Source organism: Orcinus orca, chromosome 3, assembly GCF_937001465.1.
Source record: "Orcinus orca chromosome 3, mOrcOrc1.1, whole genome shotgun sequence".
In the NCBI taxonomy this organism is placed as follows: Eukaryota; Metazoa; Chordata; class Mammalia; order Artiodactyla; family Delphinidae; genus Orcinus; species Orcinus orca.
The window spans coordinates 122,558,301-122,578,529 of record NC_064561.1 but is presented as its reverse complement, the minus strand read 5'-3'; the positions used below and the strand labels follow the sequence as shown (position 1 = coordinate 122,578,529).

Below are 20,229 nucleotides of genomic sequence, written 5' to 3'. Positions count from 1 at the left end.
CTTGTTTTTCTCTGACTTACTTCACTCTGTATGACAGGCTCTAGGTCCATCCACCTCACTACAAATAACTCAGTTTTGTTCCTTTTTATGGCTGAGTAATATTCCATTGTAGATATGTGCCACATCTTCTTTATCCATTCATCTGTTGATGGACACTTCGGTTGCTTCCATGTCCTGGCTATTGTAAATAGAGCTGCAATGAACCTTTTGGTACATGACTCTTTCTGAATTATGGTTTTCTCAGGGTATATGCCCAGTAGTGGGACTGCTGGGTTGTATGGTAGTTCTATTTTTAGTTTTTTAAGGAACATCCATACTGTTCTCCATAGTGGCTGTATCAATTTACATTCCCAGCAACAGTGCAAGAGGGTTCCCTTTTCTCCACACCCTCATCAGCATTTATTGTTTCTAGATATTTTGATGATGGCCATTCTGACCAGTGTGAGATGATATCTCATTGTAGTCTGGATTTGCATTTCTCTAATGATTAATGATCTTTAGCATTCTTTTACATGTCTGTTGGCAATCTGTGTATCTTTTTTGAAGAAATGTCTATTTAGATGTTCTGCCCATTTTTGGATTGGGTTGTTTGTTTTTTTTAATATTGAGCTGCATGAGCTGCTTGTAAATTTTGGAGATTAATCCTTTGTCAGTTGCTTCATTTGCAAATATTTTCTCCATTCTGAGGGTTGTTTTTTCATCTTTATGGTTTGTGGTTTATGGTTACGGTTTATGGTTTCCTTTGCTGTGCAAAAGCTTTTAAGTTTCATTAGGTCCCATTTGTTTATTTTTGTTTTTATTTCCATTTCTCTCAGAGGTGGGTCAAAAAGGATCTTGCTGTGATTCATGTCATAGAGTGTTCTTCCTATGTTTTCCTCTAAGAGTCTGATATTGTCTGGCCTTACATTTAGGTCTTCAATCCATTTTGAGTTTATTTTTGTGTATGGTGTTAGGGGGTGTTCTAATTTCATTCTTTTACATGTAGCTGTCCAGTTTTCCCAGCACCACTTATTGAAGAGGCTGCCTTTTCTCCACTGTACATTGTTGCCTCCTTTATCAAAGATAAGGTGACCATATGTGTGTGGGTTTATCTCTGGGCTTTCTATCCTGTTGCATTGATCTATATTTCTGTTTCTGTGTCAGTACCACACTGTCTTGGTTACTGTAGCTTTGTAGTATAGTCTGAAGTCAGGGAGCCTGATTCCTCCAGCTCCATTTTTCGTTCTCAAGATTGCTTTGGCTATTCGGGGTTTTTTGTGTTTCCATACAAATTGTGAAATTTTTTGTTCTAGTTCTGGGAAAAGTGCCAGCGGTAGCTTGACAGGGATTGCATTGAATCTGTAGATTGCTTTGGGTAGTATAGTCATTTTCACAATGTTGATTCTTCCAATCCAAGAACATACTATATCTCTCCACCTGTTTGTATCATCTTTAATTTCTTTCATCAGTGTCTTTTTTTTTTTTTAACATCTTTATTGGGGTATAATTGCTTTACAATGGTGTGTTAGTTTCTGCTTTATAACAAAGTGAATCAGTTATACATATACATATGTTCCCATATCTCTTCCCTCTTGCGTCTCCCTCCCTCCCACCCTCCCTATCCCACCCCTCCAGGCTGTCACAAAGCACCGAGCCAATATCCCTGTGCCATGCGGCTGCTTCCCACTAGCTATCTACCTTACTACGTTTGTTAGTGTGTATATGTCCATGACTCTCCCTCGCCCCGTCACAGCTCACCCTTCCCCCTCCCCATAACCTCAAGTCCGTTCTCTAGGAGGTCTGCGTCTTTATTCCTGCCTTACCCCTAGGTTCTTCATGACATTATTTTTTCTTAAATTCCATATATATGTGTTAGCATACGGTATTTGTCTTTTTCTTTCTGACTTACTTCACTCTGTATGACAGACTCTAGGTCTATCCACCTCATTACAAATAGCTCAATTTCGTTTCTTTTTATGGCTGAGTAATATTCCATTGTATATATGTGCCACATCTTCTTTATCCATTCATCTGATGATGGGCACTTAGGTTGTTTCCATCTCCGGGCTATTGTAAATAGAGCTGCAATGAACATTTTGGTACCAGACTCTTTTTGAATTTCGGTTTTCTCAGGGTATATGCCCAGTAGTGGGATTGCTGGGTCATATGGTAGTTCTATTTGTAGTTTTTTAAGGAACCTCCATACTGTTCTCCATAGTGGCTGAACCAATTCACATTCCCACCAGCAGTGCAAGAGGGTTCCCTTTTCTCCACACCCTCTCCAGCATTTATTGTTTCTAGATTTTTTGATGATGGCCATTCTGACCATTCTGGTGTGAGATGATATCTCATTGTAGTTTTGATTTGCATTTCTCTAATGATTAATGATGTTGAGCATTCTTTCATGTGTTTGTTGGCAGTCTGTATATCTTCTTTGGAGAAATGTCTATTTAGGTCTTCTGCCCATTTTTGGATTGGGTTGTTTGTTTTTTTGTTATTGAGCTGCATGAGCTGCTTGTAAATTTTGGAGATTAATCCTTTGTCGGTTGCTTCATTTGCAAATATTTTCTCCCATTCTGAGGGTTGTCTTTTGGTCTTGTTTATGGTTTCCTTTGCTGTGCAAAAGCTTTGAAGTTTCATTAGGTCCCATTTGTTTATTTTTGTTTTTATTTCCATTACTCTAGGAGGTGGGTCAGAAAGGATCTTGCTGTGATTTATGTCATAGAGTGTTCTGCCTATGTTTTCCTCTAACAGTTTGATAGTTTCTGGCCTTACATTTAGGTCTTTAATCCATTTTGAGTTTATTTTTGTGTATGGTGTTAGGGAGTGATCTAATCTCATACTTTTACATGTACCTGTCCAGTTTTCCCAGCACCACTTATTGAAGAGGCTGTCCTTTCTCCACTGTACATTCCTGCCACCTTTATCAAAGATAAGGTGTCCATATGTGCATGGGTTTATCTCTGGGCTTTCTATCCTGTTCCATTGATCTATCTTTCTGTTTTTGTGCCAGTACCATACCATCTTGATAACTGTAGCTTTGTAGTATAGTCTGAAGTCAGGGAGCCTGATTCCTCCAGTTCCTTCTTTCGTTCTCAAGATTGCTTTGGCTATTCGGGGTCTTTTGTGTTTCCATACAAATTGCGAAATTTTTTGTTCTAGTTCTGTGAAAAATGCCAGTGGTAGTTTGATAGGGATTGCATTGAATCTATAGATTGCTTTGGGTAGTAGAGTCATTTTCACAATGTTGATTCTTCCAATCCAAGAACATGGTATATGTCTCCATCTATTTGTATCATCTTTAATTTCTTTCATCAGTGTCTTATAATTTTCTGCATACAGGTCTTTTGTCTCCTTAGGTAGATTTATTCCTAGATATTTTATTCTTTTTGTTGCAATGGTAAATGGGAGTGTTTTCTTGATTTCACTTTCAGATTTTTCATCATTAGTGTATAGGAATGCAAGAGATTTCTGTGCATTAATTTTGTATCCTGCTACTTTACCAAATTCATTGATTAGCTCTAGTAGTTTTCTGGTAGCATCTTTAGGATTCTCTATGTATAGTATCATGTCATCTGTAAACACTGACAGCTTTACTTCTTCTTTTCCAATTTGGATTCCTTTTATTTCCTTTTCTTCGCTGACTGCTGTGGCTAAAACTTCCAAAACTGTGTTGAATAATAGTGGTGAGGGTGGACAACCTTGTCCTGTTCCTGAACTTAGTGGAAATAGTTTCAGTTTTTCACCACTGAGAATGATGCTGGCTATGGGTTTGTCATATATAGCCTTTATTATACTGAGGTAGGTTCCCTCTATGCCTACTTTCTGGAGACTTTTTATCATAAACGGGTGTTGAATTTTGTCAAAAGCTTTTTCTGCATCTATTGAGATGATCATATGGTTTTTCTCCTTCAATTTGTTAATATGGTGTATCACATTGACTGATTAGCGTATATTGAAGAATCCTTGCATTCCTGGGATAAACCCCACTTGATCGTGGTGTATGATCCTTTTAATGTACTGTTGGATTCTGTTTGCTAGTATTTTGTTGAGGATTTCTGCATCTATGTTCGTCAGTGATATAGGCCTGTAGTTTTCTTTCTTTGTGACATCTTTGTCTGGTTTTGGTATCAGGCTGATAGTGGCCTCGTAGAGAATGAGTTTGGGAGTGTTCCTTCCTCTGATATATTTTGGAAGAGTTTGAGAAGGATAAGTGTTAGCTCTTCTCTAAATGTTTGATAGACTTCGCCTGTGAAGCCATCTGGTCCTGTGCTTTTGTTGGAAGATTTTTAATCACAGTCTCAATTTCAGTGCTTGTGATTGGTCTGTTTATATTTTCTATTTCTTCCTGGTTTAGTCTCCGAAGGTTGTGCTTTTCTAAGAATTTCTTCCATTTCTTCCAGGTTGTCCATTTTATTGGCATAGAGTTGCTTGTAATAATCTCTCATGATCCTTCCTTTTTCTGCAATGTCAGTTGTTACTTCTCCTTTTTCATTTCTAATGCTATTGATGAGTCTTCTCCCTTTCTTGATGAGTCTGGCTAATGGTTTATCTATTTTGTTTATCTTCTCAAAGAACCAGCTTTTAGTTTTATTGATCTTTGCTATCGTTTCCTTCATTTCTTTTTCATTTATTTCTGATCTCATCTTTATGATTTCTTTCCTTCTGCTAACTTTGGGGGATTTTTGTTCTTCTTCCTCTACTAGCTTTAGGTTGTAAGGTTAGGTTGTTTATTTGAGATGTTTCTTGTTTATTGAGGTAGGATTGTATTGCTATAAACTTTCCTCTTAGAACTGCTTTTGTTGCATCCCATAGGTTTTGGGTCGTCATGTTTTCATTGTCATTTCTTTCTAGGAATTTTTTGATTTCCTCAGTCATCGCTTGGTTATTAAGCAGTGTATTGTTTAGCCTCTATGTATTTGTATTTTTTACAAATTTTTTTCCTGTAATTGATATCTAGTCTCATAGCGTTTTGGTCAGAAAAGATACTTGACACAATTTCAATTTTCTTAAATTTACCGAGGCTTGATTTGTGACCCAAGATATGATCTATCCTGGAGAATGTTCCATAAGCTCTTGAGAAGAAAGTGTATTCTGTTGTTTTGGGATGGAATGTCCTACCTTGTTTCATGTGTCATTCAAAGCTTGTGTTTCCTTATTTATTTTTATTTTGGATGCTCTGTCCATTGGTGAAACTGGGGTGTTAAAGTCCCCTACTATGATTGTGTTACTGTCAATTTCCCCTTTTATGGCTGTTAGCATTTGCCTTATGTATTGAGGTGCTCCTATATTGGGTGCATAAATATTTACAGTTGCTATATCTTCTTCTTGGATTGATCCCTTGATCATTATGTAGTGTCCTTCTTTGTCTCCTGTAATAGTCTTTATTTTAAAGTCTATTTTCTCTGATATGAGAATTGCTACTCCAGCTTTCTTCTGATTTCCATATGCATGGAATATCTTTTTCCATGCCCTCACTTTCAGTCTGTATGTGTCCCTAGGTCTGAAGTGGGTCTCTTGTAGACAGCATAAGTATGGGTCCTGTTTTTGTATCCATTCAGCCAGTCTATGTCTTTTGGTTGGAGCATTTAATCCATTTACATTTAATGCAGTTATCGATATGTATGTTCCTATTACCATTTTCTTAATTTTGGGGGTTTGTTATTGTTGGTCTTTTCCTTCTCTTGTGTTTCCTGCCTAGAGAAGTTCCTTTAGCATTCGTTGTAAGGCTGGTTTGGTGGTGCTGAATTCTCTTAGCTTTTGCTTGTTTGTAAAGGTTTTAATTTCTCCATCGAATCTGAATGAGATCCTTGCTGGGTAGAGTAATCTTGGCTGTAAGTTTTTCCCTTTCATCACTTTAAATATGTCCTGCCACTCCCTTCTGGCTTGCAGAGTTTCTGCTGAAAGATCAGCTGTTAACCTTATGGGGATTCCCTTGTATGTTATTTGTTGTTTTTCCCTTGCTGCTTTTAATATTTTTTCTTTGTATTTAATTTTTGATAGTTTGATTAATATGTGTCTCGGTGTGTTTCTCTTTGCATTTATCCTGCATGGTACTCTCTGTGTTTCCTCGACTTGATTGACTATTTCCTTTCCCACGTTACGAAAGTTTTCTACTATAATCTCTTCAAATATTTTCCCAGACCGTTTCTTTTTCTCTTCTTCTTCTGGGACCCCTATAATTTGAATGTTGGTGTGTTTAATGTTGTCCCAGAGGTCTCTGAGACTGTCCTCAATTCTTTTCATTCTTTTTTCTTTATTCTGCTCCCTGGCAGTTATTTCCACCATTTTATCTTCTAGCTCACTTATCTGTTCTTCTGCCTAGTTATTCTGTTACTGATTCCTTCCAGAGTATTTTTAATTTCCGTATTGTGTTGTTCATCACTGTCTGTTTGCTCTTTAGCTCTTCTAGATCCTTGTTAAATGTTTCTTGTATTTTTTCCATACTGTTTCCAAGATTTTGGATCATCTTTACTATCATTACTCTGAATTCTTTTTCAGGGAGGTCGCCTATTTTGTCTTCATTTATTTGGTCTTGTAGTTTTTTATCTTGCTCCTTCATCTGTAACATTTTTTTTTGTCGTTTCATTTTTGTTTTTTTTTTTGATGGGTGGTGCTGTATTCCTGTCTTACTGGTTGTTTGGTCTGAGATGTCCAGCATTGGAGTTTGCAGTCAGTTGGAAAGAGCCGGAACTTGGTGCTGAGATGCGGACCTCCGGGAGGCCTCACTCCAACTGATATTCCCTGGAGTCTGAGGTTCTCTGTTAGTCCAGCAGTTTGGACTTGGAGCTCCCACCACAGGAGCTTGGGCCCGACCTACGGCCTGAGAACCAAGATCCTGCAAGCCGGTCGCTGGGGGTTCCTCCCGTCCCCTTAGGTGTCCGTGGTCCCCCACTGGTGCCTGGTAGGTGACCTAGTTGTGAGGAGACGCGAATTCCGCGTCCTTCTAGTAGGCCATCTTGACTCCACCTCTGTACCTGTATTTTTAACAGGTGTAATTCAACAGGAAAAATCAACAGAGGCATAAGAACTGGAAGAAAAGAAGTAAAATTATTTCTATTTGCAGAATATATGTTAGTATACCTAGGAAATCTTAGAGAATAAATGGAATAAATGACAAAACTAGTTCAAACAATGAAATAATTTAGTAAGGTAGAGGGATATAAAATTAGCAAACAGAATTCAACAGCTTTCATATATTGGGATAGCCAAAAAGCTCATTCCGGTTTTCCGTAACATCTTACGGAAAAACCCGAATGAACTTTTTGGCCAACCCAATATATAAACAATAATCAATTAAAAGATACGATGGTAGAGAAAACTCCATTGTCAATAGAAGAAAAGAAGATTAAATATTTACAAATAAACAAGAAACATGCCAAATTCACAGCATGAAAACCCTAAAATGCTCCTGAAAAACACAGAAGTAGATGTGGACAAATAAGAAGACATCCCTTGTTCTTGGATAGGATGGAAACCACACTTCTGCTAAACTAGCATAATAAATTTTAGGCAATCCCAATGAAATTTTTTATAGAGCTAAAGTTTTCATTGACACTAAAATTGGTACTTACGTTAATACTAAAATTTGTATGGAAAAATAAACATGTAAGAATATATTAAAAAACAATGAAAAAGGAAGGCTATGAGGACTGATTGGCCTTATCAGATATTAAAACATACTGTAAAGCCTCTACAATTAAAGAAGTGTGGTACTAGGAATACGTAAGAGTGACTAGTAGAATAGCATAGGAAGTCCAGATATACACCAGAACACACATGGAAATTGAATATCTAAAATCTCTGGAAAAAAAGGATAAAGTTTTAAATAAATGGTAGTGATAAGTAGATAGACATTTGGAAAAAGATAAAGTTAGATTCATATCTCACACCACACACAGAAGGACAAACCCCAAATGACTCAGAGATCTAAATGTTAAAAAATGAAACCACAGAAGTACTAAAGGTAAATATGGATGGATTCCCATATGATTTGAGTTTGGAAAAGAGCTATCTAACTATGATTGACAGCTAGAGCAATGAAAGAAAAGAATGGTGTATTTGACTACTACATAAAACAACACCACCATCTTACGCAAAGTCAAAAACTTTGACAAACTGGGAGAAAACACTTGTAACATATAATTGCAGATATATAAAGAACTCTTCCAATTTTGTGGAAGAAGGATCAAAAAAGGGCAAAGACAAGAATACACAATCTATATAGGTACAAAAAGATACCGAAATGGCCTTTAAGCTTATGAAAGATGTTTAATCTCACTCGTAATATGGGATACACAAATTAAAACTATCATTTCCCACCTATCATACATTGCCACAAGTTAAAAAAGTATGAGAACACATTTTGTTGGTGAGGCTGTGGAGAAACAGGCATTCTCTCACACTGATGATACAAGGGAAAACTGGCACAACCCATCATGGAGAGGAATTTGACTACATGATGTTCTCACTTAGAAATCTCACTCCTAAGAGTTCACCCTGTAGATACACCTCCAACAATAACAAAACACCTATGCATAAGGTTACTCATTCTAGTACTGCTGCAAAATACTGGAAACAACCTAAATACCCACATAAAGGAGTGTGGTTTTAAAAACTATCACACATGCAAATGAAGTACTATACAGCTAAAAAAAAAAAAAAGAATGAACAAGGTCTCTCTCTGTGAACTGACAGGACAGAGTGATTTCCAGAACATAGCTTAGATTAAAAAAAAGCAAAGTGCGGAAGAGTAATCTAGAGTATGTTACCATTTGTATAGGAAAAAAAGGGGAGGAAATTAAGAAAGAGACATATCTGTTCATTTGTGTAAAAAGAAACACAGAAAGGATAACCCAGAAACTAATGAGATTGGTTACCACAGGGGGCAGCCGGGAATGGGGGGCAAGAATGGGGGTAGACTGGATTGGACAGGATGACATGTCCCTGAAGATATCTTCCTGAATAGTTCTGACTTTTAGAACCATGTTAATGTTTCATATGCTCTGTAAATGCATACAAATACAAAATAAAGAATGGGGAAGAAAAAACTAAAATGGAATATAATAAGATACAAATGAACATAAATGTGTTTCAAATGAATAACTAACCAATTGAAAAGGGGGAGTGGAAGAACTAACCTAACTTTTGAACACAGGCTAAGGACAAAAAGAATACTGATCTCTAGTTAGTAGGGTTTTGTTGTTGTTGTTGTTTTGGCAGTGGTATGAATTAGCAACTACTTTCTGTGCTTTCAAGGACTAAGCAAGCAAATAAACATATTGTGGTTTCTTTTTTGTGTGTTTTATTTATTTAACATCTTTATTGGAGTATAATTGCTTCACAATGGTGTGTTAGTTTCTGCTTTATAACAATATTGGGGAAAGGAGTTACTAACAGGAAAATGGGGAAGGCTAAAATGAACTCCATAGTACTGGACTGCAACAGGAGGTATGTGTATGATTTCAGGTTTGTTTTTTTTCAATATAGCTATTGTAATGGACATAATGTGCTATGTGTGTACTTCTAGCTCTGATCATTAATAGGGCCTAGAAATGATGACATCTCAATAGCAAAAGGTATATCTTGTGCCCAGAACTTGGTTTCTAAACGCCAAACTTTGCTAAAAGAAATTTTTCTTTGAAGAAATAGCTAATTTCAAGGCTGAAGCTGATAAACACAACTAGGAATATCTAGTTGAGCTAAAACATGAAGTTCTTTAAATGATAGGGTCACATCCAAAGGACACAGAAGCAGGATTAAAAAGGTTCCCACTTGCCAAATCTGGGACAATTTAAACAACAAAATAAATAGACATGACAACTAAATACAACTTGTGATCCTGGAATGAAGCCTGGACCAGAAAAACAATTTTTAAAATTTTGTTATAAAGAGGATTATTAGGACAATTATGGGAATTTGAATAAAGTCTTTAGATAATTTCTTGATTTTGATGGTAATCTAAGAGACTGTCCTACTCTTAGAAAAAACATTGAAGAGATTGTCATACTGAGTGAAGTCAGACAGAGAAAGACAAATATCATATGATATCGCTTATATGTGGAATCTAAAAAAATGGTACAAATGAACTTATTTACAAAACAGAAATAGAGTCACAGATGGAAAACAAACTTATGGTTACCAAAGGGGAAAGGGGGCAATAAATTGGGAGGCTGGGATTGACATATACACACTACTCTCTATAAAACAGATAAGAGCCTACTGTATAACACATGGAACTCTACTCAGTACTCTGTCATGACCTATATGGGAAAATAATCTAAAAAAGAGTGGATATGTATATTATGACTGACTCACTCTGCTGTACAGCAGAAACTAACACAACATTGTAAATCAACTATACTCCAATAAAATTAATTTAAAAATTAAATATGAAAAAAAAAGAATATACATTAAAGTGTTTAGAGGCAAAGGGATGGCATATTTGGAAGTTATTCTCAAACATTTAGAAAAAAATATGAATATATACAGAGAGAGTTCCATAATGATAAAGCGAAACAAATATGGCAAAGATGTTAACATCTGGGGGATGTGGGTGAAAGGTACATGAAAAATCTTTGTCTTATTCATGCAACTTTTCTGTAAGTGTGAAATTTCTTCAAAATAAAAAGTTTAAAGATAAATTAAAAAAACAAGATCATTGGGACTTCCCTGGTGGTTGAGAATCCTCCTTCCAATGCAGGGGATGCAGGTTCGATCCCTGGTTAGGAAACTAAGATCCCACATGCTGCAACTACTGAGCCTGTGCACCACAACTAGAGAGCCACATGCCACAACTACAGAGCCCACGCACTCTGGAGTCCATACACTGCAACTACTGAGCCTGCGCACTCTGGAGCCCGCGCACCACAACTACATAGAAGCCCACATGCTGCAATGAAAGATCCTGCATGCCAAAAATACGACCCGACGCAGCCATAAATAAATAAATATTTTAAAAATTAAAAAAAACCAAGATCATTTCATATGGTGATGACTGCTACAAGGAAAATAAGACATGGTAATATTATAAAGAGTACTGGGGGAGGGGGCGTGGCGGCCTGCAAAGTAGTGCTTAAATTGGGAAATCAGAGAAATTAACATGTGAGCCAAGATGTAAATTACATTAGAAACCAGCGCATTTGAAGATCTTGGGGCTCAGACCTCCAGGCAAGGATACACCAGGTACTCTAAGGTGAAAATGTACTTGGTGCCTTCAAGATACAGAAAGATGACAATAAGCATATGGAAAATTCGTAATCAAAAAAATGATAATACTAAAAAAATAGTAAACTACTCCTTTGTTCCTTATCAGACAGCAAAGATGGCAGGAGACCAATATCCAGAGGGTATCCTGCTGTTCCTGACATCAATTTCTCAGCATAAGTAATTTAAAAACATTTACAACTAGTAATTCTTCTTAAAAAGCTCATCTTAAAGAAATAATGAGAAAGGATTATTTAAAAAGATTCATTATGACATTATTTACTATAGCTAACATTGAAAACAAATAACCATCCCTGTAAGAATGTTGGAAGAAAATTATGGTATATCTATATAGGAGAACACTATACAGCCATATAACATATGCAGCTTATGACAAAATGTTGTTAGGAAAGTAAGACAACAAATTGGTATCTATATGTCTCACATAAAGAAAAAGTTATCCAAAGAAACATTGGGGGAAGAAAATTCTAAACACTTTGCCTTAGGATGATGGGATTATGGGGTTTCTTTCCCCGCTAAATTACATTTTTCTAAATTTTTTACAATGAGCATATGTCACATTGACATTTGAGGAAAAAAACACTTGCAAATTAGAAAAATCATATCACACTATTTTTAATTTACCCATAACTACAAATTTTTAATCCATATCCATACCTACAATCCAAATCCATGCACTGCAATTTCAAAGTTCCTCTACCATTCCAAATATTTAATGATCCCTATTTTTTGGACTGAATTTATGAATGGAGGTTCAAGAGTGTTGGAACTTCTGACAAGCAGATCTTTAGGTAGGAGGGGCCAGGCTATAAAGGAGGAACTTTCTTCAAGTTGGAAAAAATACAGGTTATTTCTGTGGCTTGGCCTTTTAGAATTCACCCTTAGGTTTTCTGAAAGTTTCCCTGTCCTATTCCAGGTAGGCTGTTTTGATAAGTATTTTTGATATTCAGTGAAAGAGCAGGTAAGAATTGACAGTTACAATTCTAGGTGCCAGCTGTAAGATTCAACTACTGCTCAATCAATGATGAAATACATTTAGAAGTTTGATATGAATAAATCACTTCTTGGTTTCTCTGGGACAATGTAAATGTATACATAACTGAAAAAAAATTTCCCAAGAATTGTTAGGGATGGCTTGGATGCTTGGCTGCTGAAACAGTGTGGTAATGCAGAAAGAACAGAGATTTTAGAATCAAAACAAATCTAGGCTTCACTACTTTCTAAGTGCTTTAATTAAACTTGTTAACACCTCTAAACTGCTGCCTTCTCTTTGAAAATGGGGATACCACACCTGTTACTGTGAGAGTTAGAGCTAATATATGTAAGTGCTTAGCAACTGCCTGTATCAAAGCAAGTAATTAAACAATGGGAGCCAAACCAAAACAAAAGACAAAACTAGCCTGCATTTCCCCCATTTCTTCCAGCCCTGATTACATGCTTCATATTTTAATTCTACACCAAGATTTTCTCAACTTTGGCACTCTTGAAATTTTGGGCTGGATAATTCAACGTTCAGTAGCAACCTTGGCTTCAATTTACTAAATATCAATTCCACTACCCTAGCTGCGAAAATCAAAAATGTCTCCATACATTGCTGAACGTCCCCTGGGGCACAAAACTACCCCTAGCTGAGCACCACTAATCTACACAAATGGTTAAATATAGGAACACTGTTTAATAGGGCAGACCAAAACAAGCAACTTCATTTTTCCCAGACTGCTGAAAGTCAGTGATGGGAGAGAAAGAAGGAAATATCTCATTTCATATAAAGAAACTGTTTGTTTTATGAAGGGTCTCTGTTACAGAATTTGCGCTCATTTAAATGTAGGTTGGACAAGTTAACTTATCCAAGCCTTAGTTTCCTCATATGACTGTTCTATGGATTAAATGCATAATATAAGTAAAGCACAGTATCTGGTACATAATAAGCACTCAATAAATGTTGGTCATTCTTATAATAATCTAGGTACTCTTTCCAATCCTAGGCTTCCAGGTCCCACTTATCACCCTTTGTCCCAAATTCATCACTTCATACACACATTTATAACTACTCCAAACCCTGAAGTGGTCCTGACCCTCCTTGAGGTCATGGGGTATAAGAAAAGTGCCTGAGCTGGCAGCAGGAGATTTGGGTTGTAATTTTGAGAAATCTTCCCCAACCAAGGCTGATTAACACTGAAAAGGATATGTATATGTGAATTAGAGTCAGGAAGCGTAATATTTATGCAGAGAAAAGTGAGTAAAATTAGTTAGGGCAAGGAAAGAAAAAGAACACTACCTTGATTTCCATTAGGGCACAACTACTGCTGTAATTCATACATTAGTTCAGAGTGAAAAAAAAAACGAGAATTCCAAAACTGAATATAATCCATTTGAGAAATTTTCTTTAAGTTCAGAGTACTTTTTATGTTAAAAAGTAGGCATTTCTAAAATAATTTACTAATGACAATTTATAAAATGACCATCTATGATGATAAGCTATGTAGATGAAGTTATCAAGTAATTTTTGAAAAATCAATGATCAGGCATGAATCAGAAGTCCTGGAAAAGAAAAGTGACAAATAACCTATAAAACGGAGTTGCAGAAAAAAAGTCATTACTAAGTGAAAGAATGATTGATGACTCTCACTTATGCAGAAATGAATAAAAAATTTTATTATAGCTCACCTGTAGTTTCTGAGTCAAAGAGTCCCTCTGTTCTTGTAGTTCTCTGGCATTATCAATTTCTTGTTTTAATCTTTCTATTTCCTAGAAAAAGTAGAGCAATGTCTTTAACAATATTTTAACTATATCAAGGAGAGAGAAGGCCTTATTTTTCCCTGAAATTATTGTCCCAGTCCTTAGAAAAAAGATGACTTAAAAAACACTCCTTTATACTGATTTCAAGGGGTAAATTCATCTTTATGGGTATGTTGTCTAGTACAGCATAATCTTAAGCAACAAATCAGCTTGGTTGCTTTGGTACAGCACTGCTTAGAAACAGCAGTCTGAACATTTTAAGGTTGCTTCAAGCTTTGTGGATATAATTCTTTCCTGGGATATTAAATCTTTTGACTGGAAACTAGACAAAGGAACAGCTTGTAAAATTCATTTAACTTCTAATGGTTTTCTGTTGATTGTATGAATGCAACTCTCATTACAGAAGTCAAGAGGCAGTATCTCAGTCTGACTGTCTCACTGTAGTTCATAACAGACACAGGGATGGGAAAAATATGAACAAGCTTAATATCACTCAAGAAAAATTTCATCCTAAAAACACCCCACAACCTGACCTTACTGCATAAAGTACCTTTAAATCTGACATAGACTGTAATGTTTGTACACATATTTTAGTGAGATTACAGACAAGTGAGAAGTAGCAAATACCTCTTCCTTCACTTTCAGCGTCTCTTCCAATTCTTGTATTGTCTGATTTAATTCTGTCTTATGGGTATGCACCGCATTTGCTTGACTACTAACACATTCAAGCTCAGTAACCTAAAATTAAATGAGAACACAGATTAAATTACACGACAATTTCAAAGGATTTCTTGCTGAAGACATATAAGTCCCTGATAGGTGACTAATGAATTTTGAATCAATATATCAAAATTAATTTTGAGAAATATTGACAGGGTAGGATGAATAGAATTGATTTGTTAAAAATATCAATTTAGGGGACTTCCCTGGTGGCACAGTGGTTAAGAATCCGCCTGTCAATGCAGGGGACACAGGTTTCACCTCTGGTCCAGGAAGATCCCACATGCCATGGAGCAACTAACCCCTGTGCCACAACTACTGAGCCTGCACTCTAGAGCCCGAGAGCCACAACTACGGAGCCTGTGTGCTGAAACTACTGAAGCTCGTGCACCTAGAGCCCATGCTCCGCAACAAGAGAAGCCACCACGATGAAAGGCCCGCGCACCGCAACGAAGAGTAGCCCCCACTTGCTGCAACTAGAGGAAGCCTGCAAGCAGCAAAGAAGACCCAATGCAGCCAAAAATAAATAAATAAAATTTAAAAATTAAAAATAAAATCAATTTAGGACTAAGGATAAAGAACAAAGGAAATAATTAGAGTTGGTCATGAAAAGGTTAGCAAAACTTAAATTAAGTGATTAATGACAGTAGAGAACCCCTGTAACAAAAGTCTTCTTTAAAAATTTCTTCTGAAAACAAATTCAAAATCAGCCATCTGCCCTCCATCTGTAGCCTTCAAATTAAATATGGGTTCTGAAAACTGGCCTTGCAGAAGTGAAAAATTTTTCAAAGACATTTCTAAAATGTAAAGGAATCTGGAAGAAAAGATATGCTTAAAATACAACTTAAATCATTTGATACTAGAATATCTTCACATCAATTTGTTCTTAGAGCAAAAGGGAACAGTTCTCTACTCAATCCAAATTTACTGAGGGTCCAGAGAGCAACATAACTTCTAATGTGCACTTGCTATTTTTTGAGAGAACAGAGAACGGCATTATCCCTAAAAGTGATACCATCCCAAAACAGTCAAAATAGACAGAAGTCAACATAAACACACACACACCTTATCAAAGCTCTCTACACATGTCAGGATCTCATACATTTTTTTTGTTTGTTTTTGTTTGTTTTTGTTTTTGTTTTTGCGATATGCGGGCCTCTCACTGTTGTGGCCTCTCCCATTGCGGAGCACAGGCTCCGGATGCGCAGGCTCAGCGGCCATGGCTCACGGGCCCAGCTGCTCCGCGGCACGTGGGATCTTCCCGGACCGGGGCACGAACCCGTGTCCCCTGCATTGGCAGGCGGACTCTCAACCACTGCGCCACCAGGGAAGCCCTCTCATACATTTTGATTGACTAGAATATAATAAATTGTAGACTACTAAGGAAACAGCAAATCTCTTTCCCTCACATTTTCCAAGTATTGAATTAACCTCCATATTCTGTCACTCTACCTCTCATATCACTTTCTTGTTTTCTATTTATGCTCTAATAGCCTTGTGCAGACCCTTATCATCCAGGTGTAAACAAAAACAATGACCTGCCAGTGGACCTAATTATATCCTTTGTCTATTTTTATCTCTTCTGCAAAGTGCTAATATCCATCTTTCATTGTGTGACTGTCCCATTAAAAGCCTTTCAATGGCTCATCTTTTTCACAGCATCAAATCTAAACTCTCAGGTCCTCCATAAGCTAGCCACAAACTACTTAAACATCTCATTGCCCAAGACACCTAGTTATGCACTTTCAGCTAAAAGCAGGCAAATCTCCCTGTCCTAAGAACAAACCACGCTCATATCCATCTTGTTGACTTAACTAGAATGTCTTCTCTTACCTTTGAAAACCATTCAAAACTAACCAAACCCTCAACTCTCAGCTCAGAATGCACTTCTCTAGAAAGCCATTCCTATCTACTCAAGTGCTCAAGGCTCTCCTGACCTCTGGTCCACAACACTGAACATCTGTTCAAAAATCTTGGGAATTATTTCCCTATTGTTTAATATATATTAGTTTTCTTTGCTCAATTAGGTAGTATATTCCTCACGAGGAGTTCTAGTTTTGATAATGATGGAGTAGCTTTTACTGGATTACCTTTCCCTCAGATAACAATTGCAAATCATGGGCAAAATGTAAACATCAACTGTTAGAAGGCCCTGGTGAATGACCAAATTGGGCAAAAGACTGAAAGAAAGCATCATACTGGGTGAGATACACATTTACACATCTTTTTGCCTGAAGGCACTGTGCAGTCCGGCTGAGTTGCTTGACTAGAACTCAAGCAAAAACCTGAGATCTTATTTTCTCAAGGAGTCTGAGGAGTTGGGGATGCCTCAGAACAGGTTAAGCAACTAGAAATTCAGGGAACTGTATGAAAAAATGACCTCTAAAAAGCATACAGACACCCCTTCAATCTTTGGCTGACTTCTGAACTGAACATGTAAAAGTAGGAATCCAAGGAGTTCAGCGGTATGGGAGAGAAGCTAGAAGGCTGAAAGAGCTAAGCCGTGGTAGTGCTCACCACAGAGAAGACACTTTGAGGTTAGAGTCCCACCAAATTAGGTCTTAGCAAGCACCTTAAGCTTCCCACTGAAACCCCAGAAGGGTTATGCCTTAGAAATAAAGATTTTCCAGGACTCAAGGATTCACCCTAGAATTAAGAACAAAATGGAAATAAACCAACTAGTAAAGCATAAGTCTATACCTCCCAAACTTCAAAGTACAGTCAGCCCTCCATACCCACGGTGGATGTGAAACCTGTGGATACAAAGGGACGAATGTACTATGCCATTTTATATAAGGGACTTGAGCACTCGTGGATACTGGTATCCAGGAGGTGGTTGGTGGGGGGGGGGGGTCCTGGAACCAATCCCCCTCAGATACCAAGGGATGACTATACAAGTCATTTAGCTGCTCACTGAAACAAAATTCAACACTGAATATTCAGAGAAAGATAACAGAATCTATGGGCTCTATAACATCATCTCATTTACCATTTCCAATATACAACCAAAAATGACTAGACGTGAAGAAATAGGAAAACACAACCTGTAGTAAAGACAAAATATGTATGTATATATATTTATAAATATATATAAAAAATGCTAAAGGAGGTTACTCAGGCTGAAGGGAAATGGTACCTGATGGAAATTCAGACCTACAGGAAGGAAAGAAGAGCACTGGAAATTATAATTATGTGAGTAAATAAAAATACTTTGTTTCTTTAAAATTCAATTGACTACTTAAAGCAAAAATTCCTCAAGGGCAGGGAATATGTAAAAAGGATAGCTCCTCAATGAATGTTTTTTGGATTATGAATCAGTTGTCCTAAGTTAATTTTTCTTATTGTGGCAAAAAACAATAAAAAACACAGTAAAAGTTTATCATCTTAACCATTTTTAAATGTATAGTTCAGTAGCGTTAAGTATATTCACATTGTTGCAAAAGTATATTCATCTTGCAAAATGGAAACACTATATTCATTAAATAACAACTTCCCTCTTTCCCCCTCATGAGTTGACTTTTATACTTAGGATAGAACGGTGTTTACTCAGGGTTCTTACTCTCCCTCCAGTCTCTACTCCAACTTCTACCTTACTTCCCCGGTCATCCTGGTCCACTAAGTACACTCCTCAAACTGTGCTCTAAGTCCATTTCCTTTTGTCTATGGGGTTCACTTCTTTGGCAGCTGTCTGGAAAACAGAAACTAGTGGCATCTGCTTCCTACTGGGTGAATGCATATGCTTTGAATAAAATAATTCTTTATTAAGTAATTGTTTAGTCTTCTGATATTAATGGTATTGCGATGTCTGATTTTTCTTTTACTGCCCCATATTTGTATTGTTACCAACTTTTATAAAGAATTTTCTACCTGTATTTTTCAAATTTACTGTTGTTTCTTTAAGAAATAACAATAAAATAAAATAATAAAAGCATTATCATTAACTCTGGAATTACATGTCAATTCAGTATCTCAATTTTCACAGGAATTACAGAGTCTATGTTATTATTCCTATTTTATAGATGAGAATACTGAGTAGAAAGTGGGGAACAACTTGCCAAAGGTCAGACAGCTAATAAGTGGCACAACAGGAATTTGAAATCAGGTGTTTGGACTCCAAAAGCTGTATATTCTTCATTCCCATTAAACTGCAGAAAATATTTTTCTTAACCAATAAACATATAATACAAACCATATATATGTTTTGATAACCAACAAAAATCTCCATAAGATGTTCCTGTGCTGAATCTACATGTAAATTTCCTCTGATCAAGAAAATCTGTTAGCCATAAATCCTTACCCATAGCAGCCCTGAACTTACCCGTTTGTGCAGACGTTCTGCTTCCTCTTGATATGCAGCAAGTTGCTGTTTCCATTGTTTCACATTGGCAGTGGACTCCAACAGGGCTGCAGTGAGTTTGGCATTATTTCCTTTGAGGGTAGCCAGTTCAGCCTCCCAATGTTTGCTGATTGCTGAACTAAAATAAAAGAAAATTCTACCCATTATGCTGAATATTGTTACATTGAAGAGACAACAGTACTCACTTCTATTATTTGGTTTATAATCCATGAATGTTTCAAAAACAACCCCAAAAGAATAAAAACACAAATATTTAACTGAAATGTTCCTAGTGAATAAAACCTACCAAGTAAAGAAATATAAAAGCTACCAAAGTAGGAGGCTTAATATGGAAGAGTTCCCTTCTTTATGACAGATACAAGTATCTACAGAAGAGATTCTACCCATTCTCTTTTGAGGAATAAACATTATATCTTGAAAAATATTTATAAACAAAACCTAAAAACGTACTTTATTTTTTAAGAGCGTCAAAGCCTGAAGTACAATTTCATTCCTTCATATAAAACATATGAGGATGCTTCAATGTTAATAAGGTCTGGAACATGTAATAGAGTATTTCTTTTGAAATTGTTGATTTACGTCATCTTATTCAGAATTTTTAAATGCCCCAAATACAAAATTTGCTGTAATAAATTGAATTCAGGTCATGTGATAGGCTAGACCTAGAAACTGGTTCTAAACACTTAACTTCTGATAGAATTCCAGTGTCACTTATAGAACAAAACTAAAGCAATCGCCTTTTTCCTCATTTAATGTTCTACTTGATAAGTTACCCAGAGTTAAGTATCTCAACCAAGATAATTTTCTATTACAAAGACTATTCCATTAGGTGAGAAGACCCCTCTCTTGATAATTCCTTCTTAAGTTTCCAGTGAAGAAAGAATTACCTCATTTGAAAGAAAAAGATGGTTTCTCTTTCTCATTATTGAACCGTTTATTCCTATTAGTGAAACTCTACTAACTTCATCCCATTAACTAGTGATGATAATAGCTTTTTTAATCAGCATTTTGGGTTTTAAAAAGTCATTTGCATCACAGAGCAAATGTTTTGGTGGATTGATATTTTATAGTAATCTTAATATATATTGTATAAAAGAAAGTATCATTTCAATCATCAAGATTTCTAGAGCTCATCACCAGGAAGAAGACATATCAGCATAACAAGATCATTTCTGTGGCATTCTTCCCAAAAATGCATAGCCATCATT

General features: G+C 36.4%; 1 protein-coding gene across 4 annotated transcripts in view; it reads right to left on the bottom strand.

The window, feature by feature from the left end:
- The window catches only part of HOMER1 (homer scaffold protein 1), a 608,509-nt gene that overhangs the window by 14,602 nt on the left and 573,678 nt on the right, over positions 1-20,229 (bottom strand). For all 4 annotated transcript variants that reach the window (XM_049707767.1, XM_049707766.1, XM_049707768.1 and 1 more), the window contains 3 exons: positions 18,983-19,139; positions 14,572-14,682; positions 13,873-13,953 (listed from right to left, as the gene is read on the bottom strand). In XM_049707767.1, coding sequence (XP_049563724.1) covers positions 13,873-13,953; positions 14,572-14,682; positions 18,983-19,139 — 349 coding nt within the window. The remainder of the gene's footprint in view (positions 1-13,872; positions 13,954-14,571; positions 14,683-18,982; positions 19,140-20,229) is intronic.